At 46.3% G+C, this 26,264-nt stretch overlaps 1 protein-coding gene across 1 annotated transcript in view; it reads right to left on the bottom strand.

Moving 5' to 3' along the window:
* Nucleotides 1-225: 225 nt before the first annotated feature.
* MAPKAP1 (MAPK associated protein 1) overlaps nt 226-26,264 on the bottom strand; it is a 278,059-nt gene continuing 252,020 nt past the window's right edge. Inside the window, 2 exon segments of the mRNA XM_023217139.2 lie at nt 226-1,864; nt 7,678-7,775. Of these exon segments, the coding sequence (XP_023072907.1) occupies nt 1,739-1,864; nt 7,678-7,775 (224 nt within the window). The 3' untranslated portion in view covers nt 226-1,738.

Below are 26,264 nucleotides of genomic sequence, written 5' to 3'. Positions count from 1 at the left end.
GGTATTGATTTTGTGGCTGAAAGAGGTGATGATTTTGGTGTCACCCCTGAGTGAAGAGGGCCAGCCTGTCGTGCTTAGCACCGAAGAGGCCTCTGTGCATTTCAGAGATGTTGCATCCTCGTCTACTGCCAGCAAATGCCGCCACCCAGCAGGCTCCAGGCAGAGTCAGGTTTTCGGCAGCACGTACTCCAGACTTCATGAATTCAATGCAACATGCAAAAGTGGGTATTTATACGACTTTTATTTTAATATCATTTTAATATTGAATATGTCACAAGATTTAATGACCAAATTAGTCATTTACATTTTTCAAAGATATCTAAATATAAAATTGCTAAAAATTCAAATACAGATAGCAAGCTACAAATCTTTCTTTTAATTCTGGGTAGGGGGTAGGAATGGAAGACATTAGAAAAGGATGCTCCTGTCGGCTGGACAAAGATCAGAATGAAAGAAGAATTCATCAACATGACCCCTTGTGCAAAGAAATACACTCAGCTTTGAGATGCTGTTTCAGACACATCTCTTCCTGTACAACAATTTAAAAAATGTTTCTAATGCAGGTCCTCAGTGAAACACCGGTCCCCGGCCCTGGCTGGGGACAGTAAGAAAGGACATCACCACAGGAGGGGCACTGAAGAGGCTGTCGAGGACTGCAGAGGCATCTGGTGTGGCCAGAGGCGTGGTGTCAGGGGCGTCCGATCCCTTGCCTGTTCCCACCCAGGGAGCCGGACGGCACGGACACAGGTCTCCCTCTGCTCACCCCCTCCCTGAAACGTGAGAAACAGCAGCTTTCCGCCTGCTTGAACAAGGAGGCAGGCACTGTAAGGAGAAGAGGAAAGGGGAATGCAGCCCCTTCCAAGGCAGCGAAGCAGAGAATATTCCAATCCTGGGAAAATCCACATGCAGGTGGAACTGCCAGCTGAAACCTACACTTGCTACTTAAGAAACGGAAAGACACGTCCGGCCGGGAGCGCAGCGCGCCTCCGGACCAGCCATTGCCCTCCTCCGGGCACCCCGCACTGTCCACACAGCTCCCGGGCTCTGAGGTCAGAAGCTGGGGTGTGCTGAAGGGGACAGTGACACGGCCTTGGACACACCACCAGGTCTCTGTTCCTAACTTTTAGTAAGACACTACCCTCGAAGCAAATGCACTCATTTAAACAAATGGCATAGTTAAAACTATTGACTAAGACCTAAACATTTCTTCTGAGAAATCGAACCATAGCTTTTCCAATCTGCCTGTTCAATATGGGAACAGATTTTAGAGAATAACATAATCAATCCTCCGCCCCAAAGAATGGTCCACCATACCATGATAAAGAGTACACCTGTTTATTAAAAGGAAAACCAGAAATGTACATTTTTGTTCTTTGTTTGCTTTAAGAAATTTGATCAAGTTGCAAGGAAATGTGTGGGCACAGCTCTGTACATCCTCGGGCAGGGTGGCAGGCAGTGAAGGTGGCTGGGTGGCACGTGGCTCCTCTAGGGGGTGGTCTGGCCCCCAGGCATCACTCATCAAAGCCCCTGCCAAGCAGATTTCTGCCCCACGGCAATGTCCCCAGCACTCCCTCCTAGGGGGCCCCCAACACCTTCTCCGAGAGCCCACCTGCCCTGTGCCAGTGAGCCAGGAGCTGGCCTCCCCCCGAGGACTTCAGAACACCGGGTGGGCTCTAGGGCACTTGGCCCTGGCAGGCAGGCTCTGAGCTACGGAACAGATTGAGGCTGGAGGCCAGTGTCACTGCTGCCCGGATTTCTTCTCCTTCTGGAAGCTGAAGCTTGTACGTCTGTTCAGTTTTCTTTGTTTTTGAGCAAAGTAGTCAGCCCGGGCAGTGCTTGCTCGCGATTCCAGGATGTAGTTAACCTAGAAGCAAGAGCACACAGCCCGGTCACCTCGCCAGCCGCTCTCTACTCACCCAGGGCATAGGAGGGGGTGGCAGGGAAGGCCCTGACCTGGGCCAGGTGCCTCAGGGCCAGGTGCTGTCGTGTGGAAGGAGTCCAGTCATCACAGCAACCTGGCAGTGGCTGGGCCCAGAGCCGCCGCTCTACGATGGGAAAAAAGAGGCTTGGAGAAGCCAAGTGGCCCGTCGAGGCTTCCCAGTCAGTGAGCGGCAAGCTCTTCGGGTTCCGGAATCCGTGCTCCCTCCTGGCGTGAGCCACTCCCGGAGGGCTGTGCCCTGAGCCGCCTGGCTCTGCCTCTCACCTGCTATGTGACCTGGACATGCGCATAACGTCTCTGAGCCTGCCTTTCCCTGTGTGAAGGCCGAGAACATAGGGATGAAAAGCAAACCAAGACAAGCCCTCCATCCCGCCTTCCACCAGCCAGGCGCAAAGCTTCCCACTACAGTGCTTCCTTCTGGGCTCATGAGCGCCCGGCCGGGCAGGGCTCACTTGACAAAAAGGAAAGAGGCTCAGGGAGGGAGGCCAAAGTGTCCTAGGCCACCCGGCAGTCAGGGTGAGAGCTGTGAGAGGGCCTGTGAGAGCCCTGTATGAAGGGCAGGGCTGCTCTCAGGCCTTTTGCACGCTGCTGCTTCCGCGAAGCCCTAGGAGTCTGCCCGGAGCCACATGTGCATCTCCCACTCTGTGTAGCAGCTGCACCGCCAGGCACTTCCCCAGCACTACAGCCCTGAGACTCGGTCCTGGCCCTGGGGAGCCTGCTGCCTGGTGGGTGAGTGTCCAGCAGCAGAACCAGCACTGCAGCAGGCGGAGGAGCACCAAGGAACGGGGCTGAGTATCAGGGAGGTGTGGAGGAGGGAAGGCTTCCAGAGGAAATGAGTGAGCTGGCTTCTGAGGGACACACAGGAGTTTCTGAGTGCACAATAGGGAGGAGAGACGCAGCATGCATCAAGGCACAGCAGGGGCACACTGCAGGGGAGTGTCCCTGGAACTGCGAGAGCTTGGCTGGCTTAGTGAAATGAGGTGGGGGGGGGGTGGTGGGAGCCAGGGGGGGGTGCTACAGTGGGATGTACATGCCCCAGTGCAGAGGACAGCCTGTGCCTGGGCAGGGGTGGCAGCAGCAGTGTGAAATCAGTGGTGGCAACTGGCACTGCTCGGAGTGCCTTTCATTGCTCATGGAAGCTTCACAATAACCTTGAGACAGATGCCACTGTCATCCCTATGCACAGGTGAGGAAGTCAAGGCCAATGACAATAATGTCATTTAGTCAAGGTCACAAAGCTAGAAGGTGTCAGGCGCCTGGCAAACACCCCTTCCCGCTCCGCAGCCCCTCACCTCCTGTGCTCCTCTGGCTGGGGCTTTTGGTGAACAGACGCTATCTCTCTTCACCTGCAAGTATCTAAAAGTTATGACTAGAAGGCTGAACATTTCTGACAAGAGAGGCCGGCCACTGCCTCTGCTGATTCTACTCTGAGGGCCATGTGTCCTGTGCCAGAGGGAGAGGAGCTTCTGCTGACTCCGAGAAGGAACCAGAGCACTCCCGGGGCAGGCAGCGCGACATGGCAAGGCCTCAGATGGCCGAGACTTCAACACTGTCCCTCCCAACTTTCTGCTCTGCTGGTTGGAGCAGCAGGCGTTAAAGGCTGGTGCGTGAGTACAGAAGGCCTGACGCGCTCTGCCCGCTGCCTCGCCAAGCTACCAGCTGAGAGCAATAAATCATGAGGACCGCAGGGCCAGGTTGATGATTTGGGACAATACAATGTATGGAAATAAGAGGTTTTATCATTCTTAATAAAAGCAATCTTGGATTATATTGTTTGCACACTTAGCCAACCTAGTGTTTTCAGTATATTTTTGGCACATATAACTTGACAAAAGCATTTTAAAATGATCCTTAACAAGCCAACTATTTCCCAAATTTATTATCTTCAGTGCTTTGTGATAATCACATAGATAATTTTAATGGAAGATTAATGTAATAATCAAAAGATAAAAACGCCCTTTGGTCTGCCATTAGCTGGTTAATATGCTGTGGCTTAAAACTTGCACAATTTTATGCACTATAGAGTGTTTCACTTTCAATGCAGTTTACAGCTTAAGGCATAAAAATATAGGGAGTTTTCATGGTCAATAAAGCCACAGCCTCCATCACTCGATCATGAGAAGAACCTGATTTGAAGAGCCCGACAATTCCTCTGAGATTCATGTCAAAGCCTGTGGAATTAGGGGCCACCCACGGCTTAGCTCAGTGACATCTTGGTGGGAAGAGGGTGGCTCTGGAGCTTCTCCGGGCCAGGTTCAAGAAGAGGCTCCACCCTTGTGTGCTCTGTGAACCTGGCCTCCATCTCCTCGTCTATAAAATGGGGACAATGTCTACATTCTGGAGGGCGGTCAGGAAGATTAAACAAGATAATGGACATAAGATGTACTGCATGTAGCTGGTGTTCAATAAATGGGAGACGTTCATATTTCTACAAGCGCAAAAAGCTCGATGGAGGCTTGCTTGTTCATGATCGTTTATTTGACATCAGATTGTGGCTCTTATTTCCTCCCCTCAATTTCCATCTAAGCTCTCATTTTATGTAAAATTCCTGAATTCTAGAACAGCAGCATGCATTACTAGAGTCTAAACTGACCCCTGAAGAGCTTCTGATGGCAACAACATTTCTGCCAAGTTCCAGGACACACGGCTGGCTTCTGTTGCTTGGTACTGATGCAAAGCTCACAAAGACACACTCATGACCCTGCAGGAATGGTGGATAAAACTAAGTATTCCAATTGCTATAAAAATCAGAGATGGGGTCGGGCGTGGCGGCTTCTCCTATCTGATGCTGATGCCTGTAATCTCAGCACTTTGGGAGACTGAGGTGGATCCTCAAGGGATCACTTGAGGCCAGGAGTTCGAGACCAGCCTGGCCAACATGGTGAAATCCCGTCTCTACTAAAAATAGAAAAAAATTAGCCAGGCGTGGTGGTGGGCGCCTATAATCCCAGCTACTCAGGAGGCTGAGGCAGGAGAATCACTTGAACCCAGGAGGTGGAGGTTGCAATGTGCAGAGATCATATGACCACACTCCAGCCTGGGCAACAGAGTAAGCTTTTTTCTCAAAAAAAAAAAAAAAAATCAGAGGTGGGAGAAGTACTATCTCATCTTCCATCAGGATCATGATCATTAGCTCTAAGTAAATCAGGCCTGGGTATGCTATACCTCTTCTGGAGTCTTGTGCATGATGCAGTATTTCTACAAATATTCTGATATGGAAACAGACACTTTAGGGAAGGTGACAGGCCTCAGGGATTCTGCAGAGAGGCATCTGCTTCGAGGGAGTGTTTGGACGTGTAAAATGATTTCTGCGCACTTGATCTTCCACAGTCCCATACTGAAGTCATAAACCTGTGTTTCTGTCATCAATCTGCTGTTGTGAAAATTATTTTGATGTCAAACACAGGATTATAATTTTACTAGAATCCTTCTCAAGTCTTGAATATTTTAATGCTGGCTATAAAAAAAAAAAAGTCCAGCCCTTATCGGGGTAATGGAATATTTCTCTGCCAGGTCCCTGAATACTCTGCACAAGGTGCCTGTGCTGTCTGTGATGCTCCAGTGGGTAACTCGAAGCTCGCTGGCTGCAAGCACTCCCATGCAGGCCTTGTGTCGCCACTCCTTGGTCCAAGGGGGCCTCTGATCAGGGTGGTCGATGAACCCTCTACCTGTCATCCAGCTAATCATGCTACTCTGTCCCTGCTCCAAACTGTCCTTCCAGCTGCTCTTTTAAATTGCCATCTACTCCTTTTGAAAATCTTTTGCAGCCATGGGGAATGTGTCTCAATATATTCCTGGACCGCAGTTCTATTTCGTTGAAATCTCCCACTCATCTCTTAGGTCATGCACATCTGGGGAATTAAAACACAAGTCTGACATCTGTCAAATCTGGGGGCAAGTTCTGGTTCTGCCAGCTTACCAGAGTCATGATCCTGGCTTTGCTACTTTATTCCTGAGCCTCACTTTTCATCTGGGAAATGGGAACAACTTTATCTCATGGCCTCACAGAGCTGTGAAGATGCACTCTGATGGGACACGCAGAACCTCTGGCCCAGGTCCTGCACTGTGCAGTCCCTCAGCATATCTTTGCTATTTTTGCTATTATTTGATGACTTCAACTCTGAAGAAGAGACTGAATGATCACTTACATAGGTTTACCACGTCTCACTGACTTGTACTCTAGAAGCCCTGGTGGGGTGGGCAGCATAGGTACCATGATCCCCACTTTACAGGTGGGGACACTGAGGCCCAGAAAGGTGGTGTGACTAGCCAGGATCACACAACTAGGGGTTGGGGAGCCCTCTTTGGTCCTCACCCCTGCTCTGCCACAGCAGCTGCTTTTCCTATCTGATCAACCTATGGAAGATTTGGCTTGAAGAAAGGATTCTCTGCTTGGGAGAGGCTGAGACCCCTAGTTCAGGGCTACTCAGAGTGTGGTGCCCAGACCAGCGGCCAAAGCAGCACCTGGCGCTTCTTGGAAACGTACCATCTTGGGTCCTATCCCAGACCTCCCAAACCCACAAGACCCCTGGAGCTTCCCATGCCAAGCAGAGCTCCTCTCAGCCACACTCCACTCTGCAAGGCCCTGCATGGCCTAGCCCCACCAGCCCCCCTAGTCCCCTGTGCCTGCCTTGCCTCAGCCCATTCCCAGGCTGCCTGTCTGTGGTGCTTCCTCTCTCCTTACCTGGTCAACATTTGTGCCTTTTCAGTCATCCTTCAGGGTTCAGCTCTCCCTGCCTCCACACCTCCACCCCAAGTCAGTTTACTGGGACACACCCACACCTTTGAGACGAACAATCTCTTTGTAATTTTCTGTTTTATGCCTGTTTCCTCTGGTATAGGAAAAGCTCTCCAGGGGCAGGGACAGAATCTGTCACTGTGGCATCCCAGGCCCTGGCCTGGCACACGGAAGGTGCTCAGTGAGTATACTGTTAAGGTATGGTGACATACAAGTCTAGCAGAAAGTTAGGTATGTTTAGAACAGGTTGCTAAAATCACCTTGAGCATAATTAAGCTATCTTCAAAACAATAATAATTTCCTCAGAGTCTGCTCTAGGAGCTTCAAGGAGCTCCTGACAACAGTTGCAGGAAAATAAACAGTACATAAAAGGAATAAACGAGGCCGGGCGCGGTGGCTCAAGCCTGTAATACCAGCACTTTGGGAGGCCGAGACGGGCGGATCATGAGGTCAGGAGATCGAGACCATCCTGGCTAACACGGTGAAACCCCGTCTCTACTAAAAATACAAAAAACTAGCCGGGCGAGGTGGCAGCGCCTGTAGTCCCAACTACTTGGGAGGCTGAGGCAGGAGAATGGTGTGAACCCGGGAGGCGGAGCTTGCAGTGAGCTGAGATCCGGCCACTGCACTCCAGCCTGGGTGACAGAGCGAGACTCCGTCTCAAACAAACAAACAAACAAACAAACAAACAAACAAACAAAAGGAATAAACGAATACAGGAAGAGCCAGGGTTATTGGGGTTGGGAGGAAACTGAAAAGGGTCCTGCTTTGACTGAAGCAGGTGCAGAGCAGCTGATCTGGGGCTGGTGTGGCCCCTGGCAGCACAGGCACTCAGCCCTAGGTGGCTGGCAAGCCGTGACGCTCCTCCTCTGCCAAACTGGGCCCAGGAGCCTTGTATAGAGCTGCGGAGTGGGGGGGTGGGGCTGCGGCCATGCCTGAAACAGTCAGAACAGAAGCTGGACCCACCCACCCCGTCTCTGGTCCAAGAAGGAACACTTACCTTGAGCACAATTTCATTGACGGTAGCAGCGTCCGATTCAAAGTAGAGGTGTTTATAGTCGTGATTGCTTAGATATGTGAGTTTAAATATTGCGTGACCTGCAGAGAGAGAAAACTGTGTTGAGGGGTTCTGGTGAGTTCACTACGGTGGGGGTCTCCATATGTTCTCCCCTATCATTCCAATTCGAGCGAGAGCAAGTGGAGGCTGAGCAGCACCTAGTCTTTTCAGGAGTGGTTCATTTTCTCATTACAGGCTGGGTATAAAATGGACAATGAAAAAATTTTAAAAAGACTCAACAGCCAGTTAGGTCCCATTCCACTCTGGAATGCATTCAGGGGAATGCCACGTTAGGAAGGCTTTATGGAACTGCTGCTATATGATAATTGCACGGAAAAGGTGGCGTTTTTAAGGGAGAAGGCTAATTAACTCCACATTATTACTCTAAAAATAAACTAACTGTGCTTAAAGTCAGATAAATGAGCAATAGGAAGGAGAAGGGTCAACAGCCATACTATTATGAGGCTGCTCCCACAGCCTGGGCTCCTGCTGGGAGGGGACTCCTGCCCGGAGAGGGGAATCCCAGTCTTAGACCTTGCTTGGAAGCTGCTCCCAAAGGCCTCAAGTCATCTCAACTCTGGGAGGATGGGGGCCGGGCGGGGGCCATGGAAAGCTGGCACTTCACAAAGCGACTGACTCCAGGGGGCAGAGCTTCTGAATATAAATCTGATCTAGGTCCCCATTCTCCAGGCCCTGTCCTACCACTTTCAGGATGACACTGTCATTTCTGGGACTGCTTCCTGGTCTAGCCTCATCTCACTCTGCTGCCCCGACAGGAAACAGGCTGCCAGGGCGCTGCACACTCCCTCCCTCCTGCGACACCAGTCTCCCCACAGGTTCTTCCCCAAGCCTGGGGTGTCCTCTCTCACTGACCTGGAGGGAGAAGACCTGCTGATCCTTGGTGGCTCAGCTCAGCTGGCGCCTTCTTGGGTGAGTCTTCATAACTACACTTCTGGGTGCACTTCTTGTGTGGGCCTACCACATGCTGCCGTGGCTCTCCAAAGGAACCTGCTTGTCTTATCGTAACTGCAGCCATGGCTACATTATCTGGGCCTGTCCTTTTATGTCTAGACAGGTCAACTGGATTCCCTCTTCTAAATGGAGACACAGATGCTGGGCTGTCTAAACTGGCACAAGGACTCAGAATAAGATGAGGGGCTTTGGGACTTCCAGTCTCAGGCCCATGGAGACTGCACCGGCCTATCGGCACTTGGGTTATCCTTGGGTTCTAGGAGACCCCTGTAGCCTTCCAAGAAATTCTTCTTTCTCCTTAAACTACTGAAGTTGGTTTCCATTACTGGCAAGCAAAGGAACAGTGCCCAAGAGAGACACGTAGTCAGCACTCAGTAAACCTTCCCAGACCAAGGAACAGCAGGCGACATCTCTAATGGAGGCCTCCTGCAAAATGCCCAGAAACGACCTTCCCTAGTCTTTCGACAGACCTTAGTGCCTGTAAGATTAAAATTCAGCATATCCTTTCTATTAGTCCTTCTCATCCGCTGTCCTTTTAATTGAAGCAGTGGCTGGTCATAGTTATTAATTAATAATATATCACCCATATTACTGTAAGTTCACCTCTTTCCCGGAGAAATCTTCTTGGGGACTTTATTTACAGTAGCTAATTTTTCAGATCTCCAAAAATAAACTGATATATGTTGTACATTTGTGGCCAGAAAAGTTGAGCCACTGGTATTTTATCCTGGAAACATCATTATGATGTACTAATTGTGACTATAAATCCTAAATTGAAAAAATTACCTAATAATTTCTGAAAAACCTCACTTTCAGACATTTGACAAATTTAGCCTGATTCTAAATCATGGTACTAAAATGTTAGCATTCCTGACTGGAAGCTAATCACTCTGTTAAGATATAAATTCTGTGTTGCTAATAAGGAGGTGGACCTTACACGGAGGCATCTGTGTGTGCGTCTGTATATACTCCCATTCACAGGATGTACCCCACATCAGAATCTTGTTGCTGACATTCCTGTGTGGAGGAACAATGCAGGCACCTTTGTTGGCCATGCTGTGACCAAGCAGAGCCATCTACAAAGGACACAGGGCTGTGAAGGACAAAGAGACACCCCCTCCAGGAGGCCTTCCTGCTGACACCTGGCCACAACAGACAGACACCAGGGCCTGGGGCTACAAAGAACCAGAAGGTCTTAGGGAGACCTGCAGACCCGAAGCTTCGGGGTTCACTGACCACTTTGATAAGACAGCTTATGGACTATCCACACCACCTGCTCCTGCTTGTCACTGACAAAACTGAACCAAACCTCAAAGCACTACAGCATGTTTTGCCTGAGCAACTGAGACACTGTTAAAAAGGTTTCCTGCACTTTAAGCAGAGTCCAATCTATACATAGCACATGTAGTATGCAGTCTGCATGGCCTAGGAGCCTCAGAAAGGAAGCTTTGACACTGTCCCCTTGGGACTATGGTGCCTATGAAGCATGTCAATTGTGGGCTGACAGAGGGGAGGCCTGTTGTTCATCTGCACAGTCACGTGAAAAAAACAAAAAAAAACCCAAGCCAAGTCTCCTGAAAGGCTGCATATTTGAACCAAGTGACCCCAAATCCCCCATCCTCTGAATTTTGAATGTATCTGGTTGCATGTGGAGGCTGTGTGTCCCCTGGCCATCCCTAGGGCTCATGCCAGCACCCATCTGAGGAAGAGTGAAGCAGGTGGGGAGGAGGAAGAGTCCCAACACCCCCCCACTCTCCCTCAAGCCTCTGGTCTGTTTGTCCTTTCCAGTGACAGCACTCACGCCATGGGGAGAGGGGAACAGAGGGCAGAGAACGTTCTGTGGAGCACTTGTGTTTGGACTTGAACAATGACAGAGCTGCAAAGTTAATCACTGGGCTGAGGCATGGTGGACAGCCACAGCAGACAGCCCCCTCTTGCTCTCTGCAACGAGTGATGAGTGGAACCCTGAGGGGCGAGTGCAGGTTAAGATCAGCAGCCATGATGGGGCACAGGACATGGGATGGACTCACTCCGCGGGCGTTTCTGCCCTGAGTTCTCCTCACTAGCAGCCCTGTTTCGCTGGGCGGCCAGAAGGGCAGTTTTCCTCAGTCTGGGCTCTGCCAGGAGCACGGGCTAGGGCAAAGGACTGAGAAATGAACACTGAGAGTCAAATATGATGAGCGTGAAGAAGGTAAACACAGGGAGCTGCCGTGGAGACACCAAGGCAGAAGCACCTGGCCAGGGGTGGAGAAGAGTCACTAGCGACAGTTTCTTGGGAGGAGCTGACACCTCGGCAGTTTTGGAGGACGGCAGGGAGTCAGCTGGGTAAAGGTGAGGGTAGAGAAGGATGAAAAAGAGGAAGATACCACAGGGCAGGGATATGGCATGGGTAAACATACAGGGTCTCCACGGGAGCTCTGGGCAGACCAGGGTCATGCGTGGCAGGCAGGTGGGAGGGAGGGGGCAGTCACAAAGGGCTGAGAGTGCCCACCAGCTGATGGGGGCCACTAGTGGGGTTTAAGCAGGGCAAGTGAAAGAAATGGGCAAACTGTGTTTTAGGGTGTTCTACCTGGTTCCCTGGAGCCTGGAGGCGAGGTAAGCAGTTCCCATAGTCAGCCGGGTAGGAGTGAGTGCAGTTTTGAGCTAGACAGGTGCAGAAAGGATACTGAAAAGGAATGGAGGCGAGAACTACAGAGAAGGCAATGTTGGCAGGATGGGGAGACTCTTTCACAACAGAATAATCACTAATAATCAGAATTCACACTTCCATGACTTCACCCGGACCAAGACCTATATATTAAAGTGTAACAAATTCACTGACCTCTTGCTGGAAACGAATCTGTCAGTAAACATGAGTAATTTATGCCACATGGTAAATTTCCACCATAGGTGTCTGGGAAGAAGGAACTGCCCACACTTCAACACTGACTGAACAGGAGAAGAACACCTGTTATCAGATACGGTCGGCCTCACACACCTCACGGCTCATCTCAGGTAGAAGAGGAACAGGGGGCCAATGACCTCATCAGGCATCTGTCCTGGGGCATTAGAGGGAATCAGAGTTGGGCAAGTTACCCTTGAAAATTCTAAGACCAGCCGGGTGCGGTGGCTCAAGCCTGTAATCCCAGCACTTTGGGAGGCTGAGACGGGCAGATCACGAGGTCAGGAGATCGAGACCATCCTGGCTAACACGGTGAAACCCCGTCTCTACTAAAAAATAAAAATGCAAAAAACTAGCCAGGTGAGGTGGCGGGCGCCTGTAGTCCCAGCTACTCGGGAGGCTGAGGCAGGAGAATGGCGTAAACCCGGGAGGTAGAGCTTGCAGTGAGCTGAGATCCGGCCACTGCACTCCAGCTTGGGCGACAGAGCGAGACTCCTTCTCAGAAAAAAAAAAAAAAAAGAAAATTTTAAGACCATCAGCAGTTTTCACAGGAACAGGGTTAAGTCATAGGAGCAAGCTTTGTAAAAAATAGCTGAGATGCTGGGTGCAGTGGCTCAAGCCTGTAATCCCAGCACTCTGGGAGGCCGACGTGGATGGATCACCTGAGGTCAAGAGTTCGAGAGCAGCTTTGCCAACATTGTGAAACTCGGTCTCTACTAAAAATACAAAAATTAGCTGGGCATGGAGGCAAGCACCCAGAATCCCAGCTACTCAGGAGGCTAAGGCAGGAGAATTGCTTTAACCTGGGAGGCAGAGCTTGGTGAGCCGAGATTGCACCACAGCACTCCAGCCTGGGCGACAGAGTGAGACTCTATCTCAAAAAAATAAAAAAATAAAAAAATAAAAAATCAGATGAGAAAAAGTTATATATTAGTATGACTTGAAAAAAATGCAAAGTTTAATATTCAAATTAGCTCAAATTATTTTGCATTAATTGTTAAATTCTGTTTAAATTAAGGTTTAACAAAAGCCTGAGATACAGGGGAAAAAAGCATAATTCCTGACGTTAGACTTAGGATGAAACCCTAGCTCTGCCACGTTTCAGCTGTGGGACCTTGGCAAGGCACTGTTCCTTCCAAGGTTTGCCTGGCTGTAAGGGAGGGGACAGCATCTGTCAGTGGTCTCTTCTATGTCACATACATACCTGCAGGGACTCAATGGATGGAGGTGGTAATTCATTTAACTATGATGGAACTGATATTTGATGATAAAATGCCCATTACTTTGAAGATTTCATTTTTTTTTTTTTTTATTTTTTGAGACGGGGGTTGGGTCTGTCGCCCACGGGGGAGTGCAGTGGCTGGATCTCAGCTCACTGCAAGCTCCGCCTCCTGGGCTTACGCCATTCTCCTGCCTCAGCCTCCCAAGTAGCTGGGACTACAGGCGCCCGCCACCTCGCCCAGCTAGTTTTTTTGTATTTTTTAGTACAGACGGGGTTTCACCGTGTTAGCCAGGATGGTCTCGATCTCCTGACCTCGTGATCTGCCCGTCTCGGCCTCCCAAAGTGCTGGGATTACAGGCTTGAGCCACCGCGCCCGGCCGATTTCATTTTTAATTGAGCCTCCTTTGAGCAGATTTGCTTTTACAGTGCTATATAAATAAAATGCAATATAAGAGGGTATAAATGTGGCATCTAAGCACTGGTCACATGCTCAGGGCAGATACTGAAACTGTACCTCCACTCCTGAGTACTGAAATGAAAATCTGGATATGTAGAACTGTATTTACACTTATGTAAGCTTTTTCAAAGTAAGAGAAGATGGAATTTAATACCAAGCAGAAACTAATTAGTGGCACAAATGTCAGAAGTGGAGACTTCAAGCTTTTGCACTGTAGTTCATCTTCTGTATTACGGATTCCAACTAAAACAGGAGGCTGTGCTGAAAAAACAGGTTCTTCTGGCCAATTCAGGGGTGTGGCCATGTTGGAGAGGTTGCTGTGGTCATGAGATGGGATGGCTTAAACATACAGGAACAGCACTCACAACTCTGCTAAAAGAGGTGCTTCCACTGCAAATCAACTGAAAGGAGAGTCTTTTTTTGATTTTCAATTTTTACTTTTTTTTTTTTTTTTTCTGAGATGGAGTCTCACTCTGTCGCCCAGGCTGGAGTGCAGTGGCGAGATCTCGGCTCACTGCAACCTCCGCCTCCTGGGTTCAAGCGATTCTTCTGCCTCAGCCTCCTGAGTAGCTGGGATTACAGGTACCCGTCACCATGCCTGGCTATCAATTTTTTACTTTCCATTTGCCTTAGGAAAAGTCTCAAGGGAGGGTCTCTTCTAACACAACCTGCCAGTACTGACTGTGGCTGGCCATGATGAGTCAGAGCTGGAGCTGCCAGAATGAGCCTGCAGCCCACCTTTGTCTAAACCCCCAGGTGTCACCACTTGCCAAAAAAATAAAAATAAACCTGCTTCTTTTCCTTATTAAAAATATTAGACATTTAGAAGACAGAGGAAAACCTCCACACCCCATCCCAAAATCCCAACACCAGCACAATGACATTCATGGTCTCTTTCCTAACCATTTTCGCCTGTTGTTTTTCACAGTTGTAATCAGATTGTATACTAGAAGTTCAGCTTAGTTTTTTTTAAGTTAACATTTTACCATACCCCTTTCCCTCTTGCAACAATTTCTATAACCACCCTTTTCAATGGCTGCATTTTATTCCAACCAGTAGATGTGAGCTACAGGTCATGCTGCTATCTCTGTTGGGCTTCCGGGTTACTTATAAAATTGCCAGTACTATAAATAAGGCTACAAAGAACAGCTTTGAGGCTTTGGATTCTTTCTTAATTCCTTTACTTTAGGCAAGGACAATTTTTGAAAACTGAGTTTCCAAGGTCTGATATCTTCTGGGCCCTCTGGCCTGGGAGGGGAACAATCTCATTGGATTTCTTGGGGGAAACTGATAGGAACACACACATTGTTTTAGGCAAAGCCGTATCTTTCTGTAGGTCCTAGTAGGAAATGCTGGACTGGGGTTGTCTGGGCTGAAAACTCCCTCCTGGTTGGGTCTCCACTGTAAGCAACAGTTCTGAGCTGCCTGCAGGGAGCTTCAGCTCAAGGTAATTCAACCAGCAAAAGTGGGTGCTCCTTTCCAAGCCCCCCTGCGGGGGCAGCGGTCTGGGCAACTATAATAATGACCTCTTTGACCTCTAGAGCAGGGGCTGTGCCTGACCTACTTACATTTCTGCCTGGATTCTCAAACTCACTCTCTCTCTCTCGCTCCTTCCTATAGACATAATTAAATCTCTAATTATAAAAACTCCCATGGCAATGTGATTTTCCTCCTTCCTCTCATGTATTCAAAACACCCTTGCTAAGGTCACTAAGCCCTCAATGTCGAGAGATCCAGTAGAGATTTCTCAGCTGTTTTTGACACTTCTTAAAGTCCTGGCTTCCCTGGAGGCACGGTCACCTGATTCTTCCGTCCATGTCTCCAGTCATCTGTTTCTCACATTTCCTTTGTGATCTTCTGGACCTCCACCTGTACCTAAGCAACGGTCTTCCTGAGTTCTATCCTTGATCTGCACCTTCTCTAATTCTGCGTTTTTCCTGTGTCGGGTTTGCCCTTGGGTTTTAGTTACTAGTCACGTGTTGGTGATGCTGAAGCAGCTATGTGGCCTATACTTTCTCTAGAGTTTCAGAGCCGACCAGTGGGTACAGCTGCCACCTCCACATGTCCCGCAGTGCAGCATGTCCAGAACCGACATTAGCATCTCCCCTTAAATTGGCAGTTGTGGTGGCACAACTGGAGGCTTCACCATGCACCAAGTACCAGGCATTTGGTCTCCTAGTTTTCACCTGTTTATCTTCCGTCCCTCTCTATGCTGGCACCACAGCCCTCACCCAGGTCCTGATCATCCATTGCTTTTTCTCTGGTTTTCCTTCTTTTGATCATGTCTTCTGCAGATTCAAACATCTACTCACAGTTGTTTTTTTTGAGACGGAGTCTCGCTGTCACCCAGGCTAGTGTGCAGTGGCACGATCTCGGCTCACTGCAACCTCCACCTCCCAAGTTCAAGCCATTCTCCTGCCTCAGCCTCCTGAGTAGCTGGAATTACAGGCGCCTGCCACCATGCCAGGCTAATTTTTGTATTTTTAGTAGAGACGGGGTTTCGCCATGTTGGTCAGGCTGGTCTCGGACTCCTGACCTCGGGTGATCCACCTGCCTTGGCCTCCTTAAGTGCTGGGATTACAGGCATGAGCCGCCGCACCCAGCCCATTTTTCTGTTGAGACAGAGTCTTGCTCTGTTGTCCAGGCTGGAGTGCAGTGGTTGCGATCTGGGCTCACTGCAATCTCCTCCTCCTGAGTTTGAATGATCCTCCCACCTCAGCCTCCCAAGTAGCTGGGATTACAGGTGTGCGGCACTACACCCAGCTAATTTTTGAAATTTTAGTAGAGATGGGCTTTTGCCATGTTGGCCAGGCTAGTCTCAAACTCCTGGTCTCAAGTGATCTGCACGCCTCGGCCTCCTCCCAAATTGCTGGGATTACAGGCGTGAGCCACCGCGCCTGGCCAGGACTCATCCTTTTAAAATATACCATCTGGATCCCCCTACTTAAAACTCTGCAGTGCTTCTTTTCCTATCATCCTCAGAATTAAGTTCAAGCTTCATAAGATGATTTTCAAGACCCTAGATCAGCAGCTCTCAACTTTTTGGTCTCAGAGCCCTTTATACTCTTAAACACTACTGAGGAGTCCAAAAAGCTTATGTGGATTATACCTATCAACATTTATTGTGTTAGAAATTCGGCCAGGTGCAGTGGCTCACGCCTGTAATCCCAGCACTTTGGGAGGCCAAGAGTTTGAGACCAGCCTGGCCAACATGGAGAAACCATGTCTCTACTAAAAACACAAAAACTAGCTGGGTATAGTGGTGTGTGCCTGAGGCTGGGCTGGGAGGCTGAGGCATGAGAATTTTGAACCTGGGAAGTGGAGGTTGCAGTTAAGGCAAAATCATGTCACTGGCCACTGTACTCCAGCCTGAGTAACAGAGCGAGGCTCTGTCTCAAAAACAAACAAAAAAACAAAAAAAAGAAAATAAATGAAATTAAAACCGAGAAATTAAAAAGTATATATTAATTCATTAAAATAATAAACTCATTACAAATTAACATATTTTAAAATGGAAAAACTCTTACATTTCCCCAAAGTTAAATAAGAGTGAGATTATTATTATTATTATTATTATTATTTTTTTGAGATGGAGTCTCGCTCTGTCGCCCAGGCTGGAGTGCAGTGGCCGGATCTCAGCTCACTGCAAGCTCTACCTCCCGGGTTTACGCCATTCTCCTGCCTCAGCCTCCCGAGTAGCTGGGACTACAGGCGCCTGCCACCTCGCCCGGCTAGTTTTTTGTATTTTTTAGTAGAGACGGGGTTTCACCGGGTTAGCCAGGATGGTCTCGATCTCCTGACCTCGTGATCCGCCCGTCTCGGCCTCCCAAAGTGCTGGGATTACAGGCTTGAGCCACCGCGCCCGGCCTATTATTATTTTTTTTATTTTTCCTGAGACAGAGTCTCACTTTGTTGCCCAGAGTGCAGTGGCATGATCCTGACTCACTGCAACCTCCACCTCCTGGGTTCAAGCGATTCTCCTGCCTCAGCCTTCTGAGTAGCTGGGCTACAGCGGTGCACCACCAGGCCTGGCTAATTTTTGTATTTTTAGTAGAGATGCAGTTTCACCATGTTGGCCAGGCTGGTCTTATCCTCCTGACCTCAGATGATCCATCTGCCTCGGCCTCTCAAAGTGTTGGGATTACAGGCATGAGCCACCGTACCAGCCTATTTTATGTTTTTGAAATCTCTTTAACATTTGGTTGAACAGAAAACAGCTGGATTATCCAATCTGATTCTGTATTTGATCTGCTGTGACATAGTTTTGGTTAAAGTAAATGAAGAAAGGCCAGCCTCACGCAGATATGTTTTTGGAAAAGTGAGGCATGTTTTAATGTTCTTCTTTGTAAATATTCCTCTTTGATACTATTGATAATATTTCTATATATCAATATACTATTGATAATATTCCTCTTTGAACTTGATAAATGGTATTTTCTTAAAGATTAGTTGCAATGTGGAATATAAACCTCATTAATAAACTTTTTTGTATTCTGTTACATTAAAATCTATTGGTCTGTCTTACATTTTGAATCTTTCCCCTTGCCTGATTTTGCAACATCATGCAGTAGTCTGGAAAATATTGACTCACTGAGTTATGCAGATCTTCCAAATGTTGACATATTTCATTTTACAATATTGAAAAAAAAATCACATTCATTAATATCACCACTGATATCGGAAGTCTCTAAGCAATGAGAAGCCAAGCTCAGTGATGGAAATTTTCCAAAACTCTAATTTTCACCTGAAAGTTTGAACTTCATCATTGGCAATAAATACTATCACTTGTTCTCCTTGAAGTGACAGACTCACTTCCTTCATTTTCAAGAAAAGGTCTGCCCAATATTCATTTGAATAACCATAGTTTGTCAGTTGTTCTTTCAGGTTATAATAATGTTCCATGAAACAAACGGCTGGTTCAGCCTGCAATTCGAATAATTAAACAAATGCTATTCCTTGAGACAAGTACCCTACTTCTGAATGCAGCAGAAATGCTTCCGTGTACTTCAGGAAATAAATAAAGAACAATGGCTTATGAGGGCCTTTTGACACTTCAATTCATGTGTAAGCTGTTCTAGTAAAATACCACATGGCATTTCAATAACCAATTATTGGTTGAGGTTTACTCTTCGGCTCTTAGAGAAGTAGATAAGAAACAAGTTCTACATCTGGAAATTTCCTCCTTGGAAGGACTTAAAGTCTATGACAAGCTTGAGTTTGCAAGTACTCTATGGGAGGCTAAATTACTACAAATGAAACCTCATCGATCTAGAATCATTGCAGTGGAGAGCTAGGGTAACCTTTGTGCAAAAAGCCTTTTTCCATTTTAAGCATTCAAATTCCGTATTACACACCTTCCTTCTGCATTAGAGTATAAGGAAAAAAAATACTGTTTTATCACTTTCTTCTAAGTACTGAACATCATGATTCTCCCAGGGTTGCAAAAGGCTCTGTGTTGTGCCACAAAATTGGGATTACAGGCATGAGCCACTGTACAAAATTGCTCCATACTACAATGTTTACTGAGATTTTTGAATGCTCTTTAATAGTTTTTGTTTAGTTTTATTTTTGGTCAACTCTTGTTAGCTTTCACTTCCCACTGTCTTTATTATTTAAGTTCTGTCATTCTCTTTCCCCTCTTTTAATATTCTGCATTTTATATCCTTTAGGAAGAGAAACCAGATAACCTAGCAAAGATGAAATTTGTTTAAAAAATAAGACTTTATACACTCTGAGTCAGGGCTAGGGTTATTCTTCCTTCAAGAAAGCACAGATGTTGGCTGGGTACAGTGGCTCATGCTTGTAATCCCAGCACTTTGGGAGGCCAAGATGAGAGAATTGCTTGAGGCTAGGAGTTCAAGGCCAGCCTGGTCAACATAGTTAGACCCCCATCTCTATTAACAACAATAACAACAACAACAAAAAACCTCAAAAAACAAAAATAAAAAAAAATAAGAAAACACAGACGTTTAAGTGCCTTGGCTTTGTGTCAGGGGCAGAGGGAAGACTGGGGACCTCTGTTCCATTTACAGATAACTTGGACAAGTGATGTAGCTTCTTTGAGCCCCGGTTAACTCACTGATAAAATGGGAATATTATCTGTCTCACAAGTTGTTGTTAGGATTACATAATCCTAAGAGGAAGTCCAACAATCTTAGAATGATGTAACAAGTGTAGATACAACCTCACAGAGTTGCAAGAATTAAGTAATGCGTACAAAGGACTTGGAACACTGTCTGATGGGGGAGGTTCCCCTTGCTTCCCTTTTCACCTTCACTCTCAAGACAAGCAAACTTTTCCTATAAAGGGCCAGATAGTAAACACTTTAGGTTTTATGGACCAAGAGATAAAATTGAGGGTATTTTGTAGATACATAAGAAGAGAGAAAAAAAATTCCACGTTTTGTATTGACAAAATTCAAAATTTAATCATCAAATACATTTTTGGGTAATACAGATCTACTAATAAGTAGTTTTTTTTTTTTTTTTCCTTTGGTTGAGGGAATAACATTTCACCTAAATGGGATCCAAAATTAGTGTTCTCTATCATCACATCAATGCAAATGTTTATTTGTAAAATCTATTCTTGCCTGATAGGCAATACAAAAACAGGTGGTGGGCTGGATTTGGCCAGTGGGCCACAGTTTGCCAGTTCCTGCTGGAAAAGGTCTCTCTCGCTCCTTTTCTTTTTCTTGGTTCATCCCATATCATTGGTAACTGATACTTTGAGTGTACTTAGTTCTCTGTGCAAATTTGGGTTTCCTTCTGGTATTTTTCCCCTCTAGACCATCACTTCTCACAGTGTAAGGTTTAGTGGCAACAAATTACTTCAAATTTTGATTGCCTGAAATGCCATTATTTCACTTTCCTTTCTGAAGGATATTTTCACTGAACATAGGATTCTAAGTTGACAGACTTTTTTCTTTTAGCACTTTAGAGGTGTCATTCCATTGTCTTCTGGATTGCATTATTTCTAATGAGAAGTCAGCAACCATTCTTATCTTGGTTTCTCTATGTAATATGTCTTCTTTCTTCTGCTGCTTTTAAGATTTTTGTCTTTATCACTGGTTCTTAGCAGTTTGATTATAATGTGCCTTGGTGTAGTTTTCTTTAAATTTATCATGCTTAGCTTTCACTGGGCTTCCAAGATTGCTGGTTTGATATTTTTCATCAAATCTGGATTTTTTCCCCTCCATCACCGGGACTACAATTGCATATATGTTAGAACACTTGCTATGACTCCAAAGGCTCTCATCTCTTCATCCATTTTTTCTCTGTGCCCTGAATAGTTGTTTCTATTGTTCTGTCACAGAGTTCACTGTGGCAGATTCTGAAATGGCTCCCAATGATCCTACCTTCTGCTTTTCATGCCCTTGTGTAATGCCCTTGTCTTGTTTGTGGACTGGACCTAGTGACTTGCTTCTAATGAATAATATAGCAGAAGTGTTGGGATGTCACTTCTGAGAATAAATTATAGAAAACTGTAACGTATTCCTTGCTAGCACTCTCTCACTCTTGATTACTTTGATGAAGCCAGCTCCATCATGTAAGCTTCTCTTTGGAGAACTGAGGGTGTTCCCAAGGAAGTAAACTCTGCCAGCAACCACTCAGTGAGCTTGGAAGACCTTGTCCGAATGAAATCCTGAGATGACTGCAGTCCCAGCTGACATCTTGATTGCAGCCTTTTGAGAGACCCCAAGCCAGAGGACTCAGTTAAGCTGTGGGATACCTGACCCACCAAACTGTAAGACAGTAAATGTTATTGCTATTTTAAGCCCCTATGTTTTGGGGAAATTTGTTTTGTGGCAATAGATAAGTAATGCACTGATCTTTTTTCATCATCATCCTAATCTGCTCCCATTCAGTGAATTTTTTTTCTTTTTGAGACACAGTCTCACTCTGCTGTCCAGGCTGGAGTACAGTGGTGTGATCTTGGCTCACTGCAATCTCTGCCTCCTGGGTTCAAACGATTCTCCTGCCTCAGCCTCATGAGTAGCTGGGATTACAGGCATGTGCCACCAGGCCTGGCTAATTTTTGCATTTTTAGTAGAGACAGGGTTTCACCATGTTGGCCAGGCTGGTCTCAAACACCTAACCTCAGGGGATCTACCCACCTCAGCCTCCCAAAGTGCTGGGATTATAGGCATGAGCCACTGTGCCTGGCCCATTTAATGAATTTTTTGATTCAGGTATTGTATTTCTCAGCTCTAGAATTTTCATTTGGTTCTTTTTCAGTTTTAATTTTTCTTCTTTTTGAGTTCTTCTTTAAGTCCCTGAACATATTTATTTATTTATTTTTTTATTTTTTGAGACGGAGTCTCGCTCTGTCGCCCAGGCTGGAGTGCAGTGGCGCAATCTTGGCTCACTACAAGCTCCGCCTCCCAGGTTTACGCCATTCTCCTGCCTCAGCCTCCCGAGTAGCTGGGACTACAGGCGCCCGCCATCTCGCCCGGCTAGTTTTTTGTATTTTTAGTAGACACGGGGTTTCACCGTGTAGACCAGGATGGTCTCGATCTCCTGACCTCGTGATCCACCTGTCTCGGCCTCCCAAAGTGCTGGGATTACAGGCTTGAGCCACCGTGCCCGGCCCCCTGAACATATTTATAATAGCGATTTTAAGGCACTTCTCTGTGAATTCTATCACCTCTGACTCTTCTGGTTCTATTTTTATTGATTGTTTCCTTGGTTATGAGACACAGTTTTCTGCTTCTTTGCATGTCTAGTAATTTTTAAGTGAATGTTGGACACTATCAATATTACACTGTAGGTGTCTGCATTGTGCTGTCCTTTAGAGTACTGGGCTTTGTTCTGGTAGAAGCTAATTGATTTGTGGATCCGTTTGATCCTTTCAAGATTCCTTTTAAGGTTTTGGCAAGGATTAGAGCACTCTTTAGTCTGTGGCTAATTTAGTCCTATTCCTAAGATACGGCCTTCCTGGAATCACCATTAAATGTCCTGGATGCTGCACTCTGGTTAGCCAGAACTCTAGTTTATAGTTCCCCAGTAGTTGCGTGCTCAGCCTTGCAAGGTCCCACTGCAGACATGCATAGTTTAGTACACAGTGAAAGATTCAAGGGGCTCTTTCTAGAGCTCTTTCTTCCTTCCATACTCTACACTGCAAATTTCAGTTGATTTAGCCTCCTCCACCTCTTATCTCTGTCTTCCAGCTCAGTGAGACTGTCATACTTTCCTTGGGGTCTCTCTTCCTGCAAAACTCTGGAGAAAAGCTGAGGTGATCATCAGTCTCACCTCTTTTGTTACCTTTCTCTCAGGGATCACAGTCCTGAACTGCATATTTTCTAATGTCCAAAAGCATTTTTTAAAATATTTTGTTCAGTTTTCTAATCACTTATGATAGAAAGGCTAATCTGGTAGCAGTTACCATGTGTTGGAAGTTGCATATGGAGTCTTGTAAGCAATACACATTTTGATTTTCATGAAACTATGGCTTACTTTTTCCATGTCTAAGAGAATAACTTAAAATCTAAGCTCTCCATTTATTTATTATGAAAACACAATTTGGAGCTTGGCAGGAGGCAAGGGAAAACAGATTATCCCCATCATTTATCCAGCTGAGAAATCTTTCACACAGAATTTTTCAGTAGGGAACAGCCCTTGCCCCTTACCCTCTTCTCAATTAGGATCTCTTCTGATATTAAAATCAAGAAAGAATGAACTTGAGAAAATGGTAATCAAAATCTAGGAAAACGCAAATATACACAAATTGTTCATTTTACCTAAGCAATTGTTTTGTTACGATGGGTCCATAAAGCCCAAGTCAACAATTAAGTGAAAACTTAATAGCAAAAAGGAGGCTTCTCCCAGGAGGAAAACAAAAGGTGGTACCCTCAAAATGTTTTCTACTCTAACAAACATCAATATTCCAATCAACACAAGCAAATTTTCTTTCTTGTTTATTAATACATCCGAGGGAAAAATGAAGAAAATTTACAGAGAATGTAAGAAAACTCACTGAGTATCTCAGCACCAACCAATTTTCCTTGTAGACATTCTTACACATTCTGTAAACATACCCATAACATCCCCTACGAGCAACTCTAGTGCCTGATGACAAACACGGGAGATGTGCTCTTCTTATCAACTGTCCAGGGCCACAGTAGAATCCTCTGACTCCTACATTCAGAGTGTTGACCCTTCCAGGGCCCACTGTACCAAAACACCTTTTTTTCTAGGAACTACAGACAAGCACGTTGGTACCATCTATCATACGCTGAGGGTAAGTAGAAATAAACAGTTTAAGAGTAAGACGTTGGGTTTCCCTTGTCCTACAACTGTGAGAAGTTCTCCACTGTGCCCCCATACCCCTTTTTGAAGAGCCACACTTGCTCTTGGCTGATTCCAAATTCCAGAGGCACTTTTCAACGCTCACTGTGCCTAGGCAGGATTAGAGAAAGTCATCAAGCACTGGTGACGACTGGACAGAAGCTGCTGGATTTCTGGAGGATGCAGGAAGTGTAAATAAATAGGCATGCCTAGTGCACAAGTCAGAGGTCAGCTCATGATAACCACGTCAGTCAATGGGACACACGTTGGCTTGGCTGAGTTCTCAGAGGCCTGGCCAATGCTATCCAACTCCGGCAAACTGTTCCCTGAAAGCACAGTGATTTGCGTGTTTAACAGCAGATTGCAGCTTGAGGTTACTGGAAACCAAACTGGGTCAGAGAACCTAAGAAGGCAGTTCAACATCAGATGACGCAAGCTGGCTGTCTGCTTACGGTTTTTCTCCATCTTTATCCTGTGGTGCACTCTAAGTCTTTCCCTCCCACACACTTGGAAAAATTGCGGTGGTCCCCTCGGTTGCCTAAACCCATCTCCCCGGCACTCCCTTGTTTTGGAAGGAGATGAGAAATAAATCAAAATGCACTAAGCAGCACTTCCACAGGCACTCGCCTCCTTCATTGAATGTGCACCTCATCAATCACACTATTGTCTGCTTGAAAGGCGAGCCTTGTAAATGTCATATCCACTCAGGCCCAAGGAGAGGCGCATCCAAATGCAGCAAGGAGTTTTAATTGGATAGTGTAATTAAACTAAAAAACCCCAGCAGACTTCCTTTGACAGGATAGATGAAGACCCCTTTTAATAGGGCTAGGAAACATATCTGTTAAAAGGATGAGGCACTGCCTGCTCCTGATTGTGCTCCAGAGTACTCTTATGAAAAGGCAATTCAATAACTGGGGCATTAATATGTGAGAGTCCGTTGTGTTCTGTAATCAGGCAGTACTTACTGTATTTGATCTGGAACTTAGGAAATAAGTCCTTGTTAGAGAATAAAAACACCACATAACTTGTCCACCTAATGTCTGGAGTGCCTGGATCTCCTGGGAGTGGACAGAGCCTGAGGAAGGGCTATAGCCTTCCTGGGCTGCAGCTCCAGTTACACTGGGGTATAACTGCAGGTGCCTCACCTACTGGGCCCTCAGTGCACCAGCAGGGCCACCTTGGGGCTGTAGCTCTTTCATCCAAAGGTAATTAAAGTCATCCTCATTCCTCTTTCACACATTTTGTGACAGCATCTCAAGAATATGACAAAATTCCTGGTTATCTCCTCCCTTAGGAACTAGAATGCCTATCACATGAGAGAGAGAGAGAGTATGAGCGAGTGAGCAAGAGCACACACCCGTGTGTTCTCTGCTAGAACTACCCATGTCAAATAGGGGGAAAGAAATCAGGTGGCGAGGATCCGATGGATAGGCTGGGGTGTGCCCAGGGTGATTTTAGTAACAAGCATGAATCCTTCCGCCACAGTCTCCCTGCTCTTCTTTGTTGGGGGTAGGGTGGGGGTAGAGGATGCACATACTGGCACATTCTGCCACACAAATACATGTGAGGCCTGCAGCTCTATAAACAAGTAACAAAATCAGTGAGAACATGTGAAGAAGTTTGTATCTTCACAAGGCTGTCTTACAAGTGGCCCATGACAATCCCTTGCAGCTGGAGTGCCAGTTTAGGGAACCCAGCATCTGGGTGGATCAAGACAGCCTCTGAGCTGGGGCTAAGGTGGGATGCAGAGGTGAGATTTCAGACCAGCCCATCTATAGCTTTCCAAAAAACAGCTTTGCTTTGTTTACATAAACCTTGAAGTCAGTTTCCCTGAGCCCTCAGGGTTTGTTTGATGACTGCTTTTACTCTTCATAAAGCCTGTTTGGAGCTGTTTGCAAACCTATGAACATTCTTCATACTGGTCTTTCACTATGGGTTGATGAACCCATTAAAAACATGTAAGTGAATATGTGTAATCTAGGAAAACTGGATACTGAATTAAACCATCAAATACCCTTAGTTTAAATGAAAACTACATAAAAGCATTTCAGCCATCAATTTGGCTATCACTTCTAGCCAGTATGAATTCTGCTGGAAAAGCTATTTTCGTGCAGATGTGGAATTCAACGGGAAAGACTGACTCGTGTACCAACATCAATCAAAATGTCGACTTCCCTGGCAGCTCTCAACAGTAAGGCAGGTTCAAAGGTCACAGGATAAAGAAAAAGCCAAGCTCTGGTTCAGCTCTAATATCTCCTCGGTAGAAGTCTTGCAAAAGTACCCCCTTCTGTATTAGCCTTGCTTTCATTAATCTTCTTGCCATCTTCTTTAACTAGTCATGCAGAACCGCTCGATAGCAAGACGTATAATGGGGAAGGCCCTGTGCCTATTACCGCGTTAACATTCTCTTAAGCCCCAGTGCAACAATGGAACGGGAAGGCAAAGGAAATCTGCGACTGCAGGGTGCAGTGCAGGCAATTCAATTATAGCCTGGGCTTACCTATGTCCTTCTGACCTATAAAACACAAGAGGCCTTTGTGTCTAACTGGCTTGGCCATTAAGGTTGCTGAAGATCACAACAATGCTGATCTTTTCTATTTAAGCTAAATCAATGTGGACAAATCATTATTCAGTAGCTTTAATTTAATTAGTAAATTAAATACACTACTTTACAGATCTTGTCAAGTACTTATGAAAAGAAAGATTCATTTAAGT

This window comes from Piliocolobus tephrosceles, chromosome 14 (assembly GCF_002776525.5).
Source record: "Piliocolobus tephrosceles isolate RC106 chromosome 14, ASM277652v3, whole genome shotgun sequence".
NCBI lineage: Eukaryota > Metazoa > Chordata > Mammalia > Primates > Cercopithecidae > Piliocolobus > Piliocolobus tephrosceles.
The sequence above is the reverse complement of the archived record's forward strand: the minus strand, read 5'-3'. Positions and strand labels throughout refer to the sequence as shown.